Raw genomic sequence first — 13290 nt, 5'->3', positions numbered from 1 at the left:
AAAATTGTAGTTGAGAAAAAGCTTAGCTGATATTGAGGACTGGAAGCCATCTGAATATTGGGGAGGCATTACCTGTATCATGATGGTTCATGCTGGGTATCAAAATTCTGACATCATGACTGCTGCTCATTGCTCTGTTAACATTATAAAGGTTTTAAGACATGACATGAACATCATGGAAACCAAGTTCCTTCAAGCTGCGAGGAAGATTCTCCATGTCCAGATGCCATATATAGATAGATAGATAGATAGATAGATAGATAGATAGATAGATATATACATAGATATATAGGAGAGTATTGTAGTTTGCTTGAAGCATTGTGTATTGTTTGTGAGTTAGAACATGTCTTGAATGGCACAACAATGCAGAGTGGACAATAATAACAGTTATAATTTACTTATCCATAGTCTGATATGATATGATATTTCGGAATATAAAAATTCCGTCTTCAGATATTGCTAGGAATTGATCGAGTCACTACTATAATCGGTTTTCCATTTGTTACTGAAAATTTTTTTTGAGAAGCATCTCTGCAGTGGTCTCATGAAGTTCCTTCTGGAATTCCTCATGGGAAGTATGTGAGGGCGGCCATGTCTCAAGGTCGTGTGTGTTGGCATATCCTCAGCACTGCTTCTAAGTTATGTTACAAAATATTACATCAGACTATGAATAATTAAATTATAACAGTTACTATAGCTTACTCTGCATTGTTGTGCCATTCAAGACACGTTATATTTCATATATATATATATACACACACACACATATGTATATACATACACATATATATGTGACTATATTATCAGTTAGTTATCCATAAGTCAGTAAAAGCGATGCTCAGTTTGTGTAATGTAAATTACTTGACAATGTAAGTGAATGTGTGTATGTTGTACTAACTGAAAGCTGTAGTACCTGTCTTTGATGAAGTTGTTAATACAAAAGCATGAATTCAACACATATTTTGGATTGCTATGAAAAGATACTCACACTTTAGGTTGGTCCAGGAATGCCAATTCATTCAGAATTGTTAGATTCAAGCAATTCAGCAGATGGTCCAAGTTAAGCTTCACAAAGAAAAAAAAAATGGCCAAAAAAAATATACAAATCTAAAATGAAATTTTGCTCAATTTTTTTTTATTTTATTTTCTGGAAAAATGTTTTTAATTGAAAAATACTGTGCTAATTTATGTAATTACTGTAAATGAATTATTTCTGTAATCAATAACTTTTCCAGTGATTATTACAGTGCTTGGGGATACAGATTTCTTGGTGGAAAAAAACTAAAAAATAATATAATCAACGACCTTCATCTTGTAAGAATGTGCCCCTATGCAAAATTTCAGTGACCTAGGTGCAGATCTGTGACCAACACCATGGAATATACATGGTGCTAGTTACTCTCCATTATTTCTACTAATTTGTAAGGTAAGGCAGCCAGCTGGCAGAATCATTAGTGTGCCAGGTGAACTGCTTACCAGCATATCATCCATTGTTACAATTTAAGTTCAATCCTGCAGAGGTTGACTTTGTCTTTCATCCCTCCAGTGTCGATGAAAAAAGTACCAGTCGAGTACTGGAGGGGGGAGGGGTCAATGTAATCAACTGTACCCTTCCTTCAGTTTCAGGCCTTGTGCCTATAAGTAGAAAGGATTAAAGGTGCCGAGTTAGAAGAATCGTTAGCATGCCAGGTAAATTGCTTTGCGGTATTTCACCCATCTTTACATTCTGAGTTCAAATTCCGCTGAGGCCGATTTTGCCTTTCATCCTTTAGGAATCGATAAATTAAGTACCAGTTGAATACTGGGGTCGATGTGATTGACTGTCCCCTTCCCCACGAATCCCAGGCCTTGCACCTATAATAGAAAGGATTATTTGTAAAGTGGTGAACTGGCAGAATCATTAGCATTCTGAACAAAATGTGGAATTTCATCCAGCTTTATATCCTGAGTTCAAATTCCACTGAGGCTGACATTACCTTTCACCTTTTTGGCATCAATAAAATAAGTACCAGTTGAGTACTGGGGTCAACGAAACCAACTAGCCCCCTCCCTCAAAATGTCAGGCCTTGTTCCTATATAATCAACTTAACCTGTCCTCTGGAATTGCTGGCCTTGTGTCAGCATAAGAAAGGGTTATTTGTATTATTTGTGTGTAGTATTATGCATACGTTTATGCATGCATGCATTCATACATACGTACATACATACATATATACATACACATACTCTCTCTCTCTCACTCACTCACTCACTCACTCACTCACTCACTCACTCACTCACTCACTCACTCACTCACTCACACACACACACACACACACACACACACACACACACACACACAACTGCCTTGTAGGCCCATCCTTGCCTAAAATGGTTAACTTTCTTCCTAATTGAGCTATGACTCCTTCAGTGATTTTCATAAGCTGGCTCAGTAATTTGATACTTTTGTAGCTACTTCTCTCTAAGGCACCTCCCTTGCTTTGCTCTTGTAACAGTTGCCAATGATTTACCTTAAGCTTCCATATCCTCCTTTTCCAAACTGGATGCTTAAGATATAAATACTTACTGTACAAACAACTTGCATTTTTGAAATCACATTCACTTAAAAATATTTCTGAATGATTAAGATATTGTGTTTAACAAAAGTGAAAATAGAAACATTTGCTGTAAGAAACAAGTTGTATTTTTTCATTGTCAAAATCACTGTTTAATCGAAAGCTTAGAGTTTCTTCCCTTTCAGCATGAAGTTATATTCGGAACATTTTCCCATTATGCACCGTTTTGGGTATTTATACACCAAACCCCGAATTTCTCAATTACTACTGCTCCAATTTACGCGAAACTTGTTTCATTCTATTCGTATTAACATTTCAGGGTAAACTTTACCATAGTATTTTCCCATTATGTGCCAGTTGGCTGAGTAACATTGCAAGCAAACAAGATTCAAACTGACTTTTAACGTATTATAGCTAAATATATACAAATTATAAAAATAATTAAAAAAAATATACAGTACAGTACTGTTTGTACTTCGTGGATTTTCATTTATCGCAGGGTATTTTGGAACCTAACACCCACAATAGTTGAGGGATTACTATATTATGATTATTACTATACTCAAGCAGCAAGCCAGGCAAAATGCTTAGCGGCATCTTGTCTGTCTTGATGTTCTGAGTTCATATTCAGCCAAAACCAACTTTGCCTTTAATCCTTTTGGGGTCAATAAAATAAGTAACAGCGGAGCACTGGGGTTGATGTCATCGCAAAATTGCTGGCCTTGTGCCAAAATAAGAAAGGGTGATTATCACTTGTAGTAGAAGTAGTAGCAGCATTAAGTTGTTTACGTCACTTTTAAATTTGAAATAGTTTATTTTGAATTCCCCCTTGAAACGAAGCAGCAAATATAATCAATACTGTTTTATCACCTGCGAGTAATGTGAATCTCAATAATATTGATTTTTGGCCAATATTTGGCAATTAAGTCTCAGACAACATCCACCAATTCTTGTAGGCTGATGCAATATATCCTCATACAAGCTGTTTGCTTAGTAATCCAAGCACTGGTTCTTCTCTACCGTATATATTTCATTCTCCGGTCTCCTCTCCCCCCCCTACTTTGCTCCCCCTGCCTCATTGGCAGAAAGAGAAGAATCTGGCCAAGTTGTGAAATTGTTGTTGTTGTTGCTGTTGCTCTTCTTCTTCTTCTTCTTCTTCTTCTCCTCCTCCTCCTCTTCCTCCCCCTTTTGTTGTTGTTTAATCCCAGGTCACCCTTCATTGAGCAAGCAAAAGAAGAAAGACATGGCTATGATATTCTTTTATTTTTGTTTTGTTTTTCTTATTTAACTTATTTTTCTTTTATAAATTTCATTTGTATCTCTATGGTTACTACATCATTCACACAATCAAAACAATGGAGATTTACATGGCCACTTGCTTTGCTAGAAATAGCAGCTAAATCTCCTATAAATCACCCCTGCCCCCATCACTGTCTTTAGAGAAAGAAAAAGATGAATTAAATAATGTAGTAGTCATAGACACCTCTTCAAAGAAATATCGGTCAATGGCTGGAAATGCTTTTGATCATAAATCTGTTCTATCATGGTTTACCTAGGGTTAAACAATAATCATAACTCATTGACAAGGCTGTTCAGTGTTGTCCTCTCTCTTTTAAAGTTGTAGAGTATTGTGATATGAGGGAGATTTAGTTGCCAATTTTAGCATGCAACCATTTAGAGGATCCCTTCATTAGATTGTATAGCTCTGAAGTGGAGAATAAAAAGTTTTGAATGGTACAACAATGCACTATAATACAAAAATGGACTATAGACCTGTTGTAATTTGGTTATCCATAGGAGTGGCTGTGTGGTAAGTAGTTTGCTTACCAACCACATGGTTCCAGGTTCATTCCTACTGCGTGGTACCTTGGGCAAGTGTCTTCTACTATAACCTCGGCCCGACCAAAGCCTTGTGAGTGGATTTGGTAGACGGAAACTGAAAGAAGCTTGTCATATATATGTATATATGAATATATGTGTGTGTGTGTTTGTGTGTCTGTGTTTGTCCCCCCAATATTGCTTGACAACCGATACTGGTGTGTTTACGTCCCCCGTACCTTAGCGGTTCGGCAAAAGAGATCGATAGAATAAGTACTAGACTTACAAAGAATAAGTCCTGGGGTCGATTTGCTCGACTAAAGGTGGTGCTCCAGCATGGCCACAGTCAAATGACTGAAACAAGTAAAAGAGTAAAGAGAGTCCGATGATATTTCGGAATACAATTCCTTCTTCAGATATTCTTAGATGGAGTTGCTGCTATAACCGATTATTGTTCTGCTATTTGTTCTGATATAACCGATTATAGCAGCGACTCCATCTAAGAATATCTGAAGAAGGAATTGTATTCCAAAATATCATCGGACTATGGATAACTAAATTACAACAGGTATATAGTCCATTTTTGTATTATAGTGCATTGTTGTACCATTCAAAACTTTTTATTCATTACAAACGATACACAATGCTTCAAGCGAACTACAATACTCTCCTATCTGAAGTGGAATTTTATCCTGTTTGTAACCACCCTACCGTTATTCAGCTTTAAGAGAATAGAAGTGAGACTAAATGAAAGGGAGGAGTAATAGAACCAATGAAGTGTTGTTTCTTTTAAGTAAATTACATGAAACCTCTATGGAAATACTTAAACTTCTAGAATTAGCAGCTAAATTTTCCTCAGAATCACAATCTGTACCCTTAAAACAACATTCACCATCCCTGCTTGCATGGGTCAGGTGGAATTTGATGATAGTGTTGATAATGATCATGATGTGGATGAAATATTGATGATGAGGGTTATGTTAACAATGATGCCATACCACTAAGTGATAGTGGTGGTGGATTTGTCAGAACTGACATGATGTGAATGAATGGTCTTAAGTTTTCAGTCATAAGTTTGCCTGTGTCATTCACTTTTGCATTTTGTACACCATGGTGAACTGTGGCAGAGGACATCAAGTTTTTGACTAAGGCCATCAGATCTGTGGCAGAGATCATCAGAAATGTTCTGGAAGTCATCAACATGTGCATGAAAGCTGTGACGTATGTCACCATAACATGATCGTGATATAAGCAGAATTAATTTATCAAACCTGATATGTTTTTTTTTCTTTACATTTTTCTTTTTCTTCTAGTACATTGGTCATTTCCAAAACGTTGCTTACAAAATCCTGGGCCTACCAAGAATCAAACAGTTTGATATGATCCAGTTGGATTGCGAAGATCTCAAACTTGGACTTGTGAAGGTTGCTCGAGCACATGCTGAAACACTCCTCTATAAAGTCGCTGCAGATCATCGGAAAGAGAACTTGTGGTAAGGAAATGTGTTATTGTTATACTGTTATACTATTTCATCCTGGGGATTGAACCATTTCATGTAATTTATGCTTCATTTTCGCTATTGGTTTTGTGTTTGTGCTTTTATCAAATACCATGTAGCATTCTGTCCAATCAGTTTATTCTGTCTGGGGATTTACCTGGATCAATGCAAATCTTCCACACCATGCATGTCTAGGAGTCGGCCTTCCTCTAAATCCTATACTTCTTAGCCACAGGACCATTGCCTACTATTCAAGGGACCTTGAAAGGTATTACCATCCCCAGCTAAAGTGGATGAACTGAAACTCTTTAACTCCCAAGCTGGAGTCTCACTCATCAATTGCAGTCTATTGTTTTTACCCAGACAAGACAATAAATATATACATTTATAATACTCACCATAAATGTATTCTTTTATTCTTTTACTTATTTCAGTCATTTGACTGAAGCCATGCTGGAGCACTGACTTCAAGGGTTTTAGTCAAACAAATTGACCCCAGGACTTATTTGTTTAAAGCCTAGTATTTATTCTGTTGATCCCTTTTGCTGAACTGCTAAGTTATAGGGACGTAAACACATCATCACTAGTTTTCAAATGGTGATTTGGGGACAAACGCAGACACAAAAACACACACACAGATATATACATATATATATATATGATGGGTTTCTTTCGGTTTCCGTTTACCAAATTCACACACAAGGCTTTGGTTAGCCCGAGGCTATAGTAGAAGACACTTGCCCAAGAATGGGACTGAACCCAGAACCATGTGGTTGGGAAGCAAGCTTTTTACCACACAGTCACGCCTGTACCGATACATTTATTAGTTATACTTAAACAGTTTATTCACAAACAGTATGAATTAGAAAATCCAAGATAAATTTGATACAGCCAGCCTACAGTTTTTTAATACCTATGCGGTCGAAAGTAAACAAATACAAATACATGATCAGACAGACTCCACAAAAACTGATGTTGGCTGTATCGGCAAGAATTGTATTATTTGGTAAAAATCAATAAAAAGAATATAGTAAACTTGCTATGGGGGAGTGGAAAATCCAACATTTTGGACAGTTCTTCTTTGGGGAAAAGTTGACAGGAAAGATATTAATGAGAGACAGCAGGGTTTTTACATCGTGTTAGTTTGCACATGTCAGGGTTATTTCCTTTGCTTGTCTGCATGTGAAGAGAATAACAATATTTATTTACATTGGTTTACATTCCACAGCATAGATGTTAAAAACTGTGAGCAAACTACATATTTTGTATACATTTTGTATGTATCTATTATCACTGGTGCTGGTGCCACATAAAAAGCATTGGTGATGGTGCCATGTCAAATGCACTGATGCTGGTGCTATGTAAAAAGCACTGGTGATGACGCCATGTCAAAAACATTGGTGATGGTGCCACATAAGCTCTGGTGCTAGCACTATGTAAAAATTATTGGTGATGGTTCCACATAAAAAGCTCTGGTGTTAGTGCTATGTAAAAAGCACCCAGTTTGTTCTGTGAAGTGGTTGGCATTAGGAAGGGCATCCTGCATTAGAATCTGAGGCAAAACAGACTATGGAACTTGGTGTCAAACCTGGCCTTGCCAGCTTCTGTTAAGCTGTATAATCCATGCATGGAAAATGATGATTATGATGACGATGATTGTGACTGTGGATGGTGATGAGGTTAATGGTGGTGGTGGTGGTGGTGGTGGTATTGTTGTTTTTCTTGCTGGTGATGTTTATGATGATGATGATATTGCTGTTGTGTGTTGTATGATGGTGATGGTATGGGGATGATAATGCTGCTGTTGTTGTATGATGTAATAATAATAATGATGGTGGGGAGGAGAATGAAGAGGATATTGTTGTCTCTGATGATGTGTATGACAGCAATGATGATGTTGTTGTCGTTGTTGTTGTTGCTACTGCAGGATTCGCCAGGAATTCGAGCATATCAAGCAGAGAGCTGAGAAAGAGCCAGAAACCAGCGAAGAATTAATGGACATGATGAATTTTGTGGAATATACTCAGTCTGTTGGGCTGACAAATCTGGGCTTACACATCAAAGTAAGTAGTCTACAGTAAAATATACGGCAACTGGCTTGTGAGTATCTTTGTGCTAATTGTGGATAAGAAACCTCATCTCATGGAGACAGTGACCGTTTATGTGGTCAGGGGAACACAATCAAGAGAGGATAATTACCTTTTGAGTAATAATAGATCTGTGAGTTTCCTTCATTAGTCCTCGGTGGTTGGTGTTAGGAAGGGCATCCAGCTGTAGAAACCATGCTAAATCAAACATGGAGCCATGAACAGCCCTTCAGCTGGTCAGCTCCTGTCAAACTGGCCAACTCTTGCTAGCATGGGAAATGGATGTTAGATGATAATGATGATGATGATGATCATTATATGACAAACTTCCACTGTGTCCATCTACTAAATTCACTCATAAAACATTGGTTGGCTCAGTGCAATTGTAGAAGATACTTGCCTAAGGTGCCATGCAGTGGGACTGAACCTGAAACAACATGACTGCAAGGCAAGTTATTACTGTTTTTTTTGTTTTTTGTTTTTTTAAAAATACTTTATAAATACTCGTTTATACTTTTTAACTGTTTGCTACTTTATAACTGTTATTTAAATGAATATATGCCTCTGATTCAATCCTGGTTTTCCTTATTTTTTTCACTCGTTCTTTTCAAGGAAATTCAGAAGAGACTATCATACCTGGTTGATAATTACCAATTCTCAGAAGAAGACATTGAACTGAATGCCATAGTCCTGACATGGCCAGAAAACATTAATGCGGCTTTTGATGAAGATGTGAGTTGATCACCTATTTTTTTGGCAGTTAGCAAACATAAAGGAATTAACAAACATTAGTGTCATTGAATATGTATTCAAACACCCAGTATTCAGTGACTTGATGGTAATATGTTGTTAATAATGAAAATAATATATTGCTAATAATGAAGAGCTGATCATCTGTTTATTTATGATTTTTTTTTTGAAGTTGATGGACTTCTATAAGCAGAGGGGAGAGAAGATATTGCTGGAACGCCGAGAGAAGTTGGTATTGGAATTGACAAAGTTGAGGCACCGTGTTGATGAATTCAATGATTTTGGTGAACTTGACATGATGCAGCAATACATCAAAGACGGCGCTACAGTACAGAAACGGTTGAATGAAGCAAGAACACAAGTTGCTTGGATCAACAAGGTTGGTTTGTCACCATTTGATGTATGATGTAAAGGAATAAAACTAGAAGGGGAATAAAGAGAGAGAGAGAGAGAGGGAGGGAGGGGCATACAAGTTTGAGAGAGAGAGAGAGGGAGGGAGGGAGGGAGAGAGAGACAGACAGACAGACTGACAGCATCTGGGATCAGAACAGTAGGCTAACTATCATTTGATTTAAGGGATGTAAATGGAGGATGGGAGAATATAGGGGACAGGAGTGGCATTCATATAGAAAAATACATGTTGTAGATGGAGACAGATGAAGAGACATGCATGCAGAAAGAGGCAAGTGTAAGAAGAGATGTATATAAAGCAGAGAAAGAGAGTGGAAGACCTAGAGAAACATGTAGTGAAGAGAAGGGTAACAGAGGGGCAGAAGGAAATAGAGACATGTGCGAAAGAAGGTGCTGTAGATTGATGGGGAGATAGATATAGGATGAGAAGTGGGGAAAGTGGTGAATAACAGATATATGGAAAGAAATGTTTTGTAGACAGAAGAGAAAGAATGAGAAGAGAGACACATAAAGGAAGATGTGCATAGGCAGAGGATGAAAGTGAGAGAGAGAGAGAGAGAGAGAGAGAGAGAGAGAGAGAGAGAGAGAGAGTAGAAGAAAGAAGAGACATACAGAAAGAGATGTGCTGTAGACAGAAGGTTAGTGAAGACAAACTGAAAGAAGAAGAGTGGGACAGACAGACAGACATTTAGAAAGAGATGTGCTGAGGTCAGGGAGATAGATAAGTAGATAGACAGACAGATAAATAAATAGACAGATAGATAGATTAATAAATAGACAGACAGTTAGATAGATAGATAGATAAATAGACAGACAGTTAGATAGATAGATAGATAAATAGATAGATAGACAGATAGATAGATAGATAAATAGACAGATAGATAGATAGATAAATAGACAGATAGATAGATAGATAGATAACTAGACAGATAGATAGATATATAGATAGATAAATAGACAGATAGATAGATAGATAGATAGATAGATAAATAGACAGATAGATAGATAGATAAATAGACAGACAGGCAGATAGATAGATAGATAGAAAGAAAGATAGATAATTGATAAAGAGAAAGACATGGAGGGGGAATGAGAATGGAAAGTAACTTCTACACAGAGATGTACTGTTGATAGAGGAGGAAGAGAGGGGGGAAAAAAAGGCCATGGAAGAATTTGAACTAAGAATGTAAAGACCCAAGGTGTCACACAATGGGACTGAACCAGGAACCATGTGGTAGGTAAGCAAACTACTTACTACACAGCCACTCCTGCTGCTACAAAATATTTTAACAACTTTTTTTACAATTCCTAATAATATTTGATTATAAAATTATAATAGGATTTAAAAGTAAAAAAACAAATGGCTATTAGGGTTCCAGCCAAGTAAAATAGGGACCAAAGGGATCCTTGGGCCCCAAATAGTTGAGAACAACTGATTTAGTATATCATTTTATTGTTCTTCAAAAGACAAGGGAATGTTCGAGAAAATTTTGGTTGCTACTTCTAGCAGGTCATATGACCATTGAAAGGCACCCTCTGTATAGTTGCTTGACCACATAGGGAGAGTTTATATGAGGGAGGTTGCAAATAATTAAAATTACATCAGTACTTAATTTTATCAGTTTGGATAAAACATGGAAGTTAAAGCTAGCCTCAGCAAGATTTAAGTTCAGAATCCAAAGAAGGCAAGAGCAACCAAGCCAAAACAGGCTGGAGGAGTCATGGATCATCATCAGGTGGGCTGCATTACTCAAAAAAAAAAGTCAAGATAATCTTTCATTATGCATGCCATTCAGAAAGTTCCATGGCTGCAGTTTGTCCATAACTAAATACCACAAGACATTTTGTCCAACACAGCAATAATTTTATAGCCCTTACTGTGGCTTAGTGATTAGAATGTTGAACTCATGATTGTAAGATTGTGGTTTCAATTCCTGGACTGGGCAATGCATTATATTCTTAAACAAAACCCTTCGTTTCACATTATTCCAGTTCACTCAGCTGTTATAAATGGATAATTCTGTGAGAGATCAGCATCTTATCACGGGAGGAATATATACATCAGAGAGACAGGGAAACCAGCTTCATGCTCCCTATGGAGTAATGTGAACTAACCATTTCCCTTACTTGTCTATGTAATACAGTTTTACCTCCCTTTGTTTTTATTGCCTTCTTCTTTTGCTTTTTACAGGAAGAAGTACTATACAAGTACCCACTGACTCATTATCCAGACATTGAAGAAATCACGACACTCCTCGATCCATTTGTCAGACTCTTCGCTGTTATTGTTAAATGGCAGAAGTCAGAGAGAAAGTTGGTTCTTTGTTTTGCTTCAACCTCATTCATTTTCACTATAGGAGTAGTAGTAGTAGTAGTAGTAGTAGTAGTAGTAGTAGTAGTAGTAGTAGTAGTAGTAGTCACTATTGTTGTAGCAACAGCAGCAGTAGCTCTAAAAGTAGTTGTAGCAGCAACTGAAGTGGTGGAGGTGGTGGTGGTGTTTCTTGTCTCTGGGCTTGAAGGAGTGCATGTGCTGGGTAAACCTACTCTTGAAATCGGTTGTTGTAAGTCCTTGCAATAACATCAAGTGAGTTAAAAGTCACCTTATAGACAACTGCCCAGGAAGGAAAGAATCTCAGTTGGCAAGAGATTTGGTTATAGCAATTGGCCATGTGGGTGCTTCATGAGAAAGTTGTGTCGGTTTGTATTTTTTATTGTTAGGGCAGCGGACTCGCGGTCATAGGATTGCAGTTTCGATTCCCAGACCGGGCGTTGTGAGTGTTTATTGAGCGAAAACACCTAAAGCTCCACAAGGCTCCGGTAGGGGATGGTGGCAAACCCTGCTGTACTCTTCCACCACAACTTTCTCTCACTCTTACTTCCTGTTTCTGTTGTGCCTGTAATTCAAAGGGTCAGCCTTGTCACACTCTGTGTCACGCTGAATATCCCCGAGAACTACGTTAAGGGTATACGTGTCTGTGGAGTGCTCAGCCACTTGCACATTAATTTCATGAGCAGGCTGTTCCGTTGATCGGATCAACTGGAACCCTCGACGTCGTAAGCAACGGAGGGCCAACAACATATGCATAATCCACTCTGTATGCTTCAGGTGAATTAATACACACATACATATATAATTAACATTATGTCATCTCTCTGAGTTATGTGTGTGTGTGTGTGTGTGTGTGTGTACACATGCAAGTGTTTTGCATCATTGTATTTGAGGGGGTCTAACTGATTGTCTGTGGTGATTATGCATGTGTATTAATATATTCATGAATGAGTTTTTTTTTATGTGTGTGTATGTTTGTGTTTGTGTGTATGCATACAAGTGTTGTGGTGTCTAAGTGATCATATATGGTGCTTATGCATGTGTGTGTATGTTAATGTATTTGTCAGTGTGTTTTTATGTGTGCTTCCATGTGTGTGTGGGTGTGTGTACTGACAGTGTTATGTCCATCCCAGAAGAAAATACTGGACACTGTTACGTGATGAATAAATAATTCACAATTCCATCTTTGAAGATTGCCGATTCTTTTGTCTGGATTGTATGGTAAATATCTCACCAACTCACCACATTTCACAGTTAGCTTGCATCTAAATTAACAAAGTATGTATCCCACTTTTGTACTTAGCCACTCTTAATCCCAATTACTATTAGCAATAAAATCAATCAATATCTCAATAGACTATCTATTGGATATTTTATTCGTGCACTGGTGGATATCGATCGATATTCTTCATCTTGCTCCATTATAGCGAGACACATTACAATAAGGATTTTTAGCATATGTTCAATACCACTAATATTATTCAGGTGAGGGACATATAGCTGATTATATCGAGGCCAGTAGCTCGTTAATATTTAGCAAAACTTTAATCAAATTACTGCTTGCAATGATATCACTCGATATCTCTTCTTTTCTTCATCTCATATCTCAAAATGTGAACAGTTGTGTCATTGGCTAACAGGTCTGCTTCGATTCAATGTAGGACAAATATCAACAAGGGAATTCATTCATAAAGCACCAATCTTTCTGTTATCTCTTTAATTCTTATATTCACTGCTAATAGGTATTTCAATGAAAGATATGTGCATATTTACATCTCTCTGTCTGTCTGTCTATCTATCTATTGTATTTCTTTACTGCCCACAAGGGGCTACACACAGAGG

The 13290-nt window shown here is 37.4% G+C and overlaps 1 protein-coding gene across 2 annotated transcripts in view; it reads left to right on the top strand.

Moving 5' to 3' along the window:
- LOC106870489 (dynein axonemal heavy chain 7) overlaps nucleotides 1–13290 on the top strand; it is a 255489-nt gene that overhangs the window by 37882 nt on the left and 204317 nt on the right. The window contains exons 12-16 of one of the 2 annotated variants that reach the window (XM_089359463.1): nucleotides 5687–5865; nucleotides 7799–7934; nucleotides 8571–8690; nucleotides 8881–9087; nucleotides 11311–11432. In XM_089359463.1, coding sequence (XP_089215589.1) covers nucleotides 5687–5865; nucleotides 7799–7934; nucleotides 8571–8690; nucleotides 8881–9087; nucleotides 11311–11432 — 764 coding nt within the window. The remainder of the gene's footprint in view (nucleotides 1–5686; nucleotides 5866–7798; nucleotides 7935–8570; nucleotides 8691–8880; nucleotides 9088–11310; nucleotides 11433–13290) is intronic. The other variant, XM_089359464.1, reaches the window with a different exon arrangement.

The sequence above is a fragment of the Octopus bimaculoides genome, chromosome 11, assembly GCF_046866305.1.
Source record: "Octopus bimaculoides isolate indiv1 chromosome 11, ASM4686630v1, whole genome shotgun sequence".
Classification (NCBI taxonomy): Eukaryota; Metazoa; Mollusca; class Cephalopoda; order Octopoda; family Octopodidae; genus Octopus; species Octopus bimaculoides.
The sequence above is the reverse complement of the archived record's forward strand: the minus strand, read 5'-3'. Positions and strand labels throughout refer to the sequence as shown.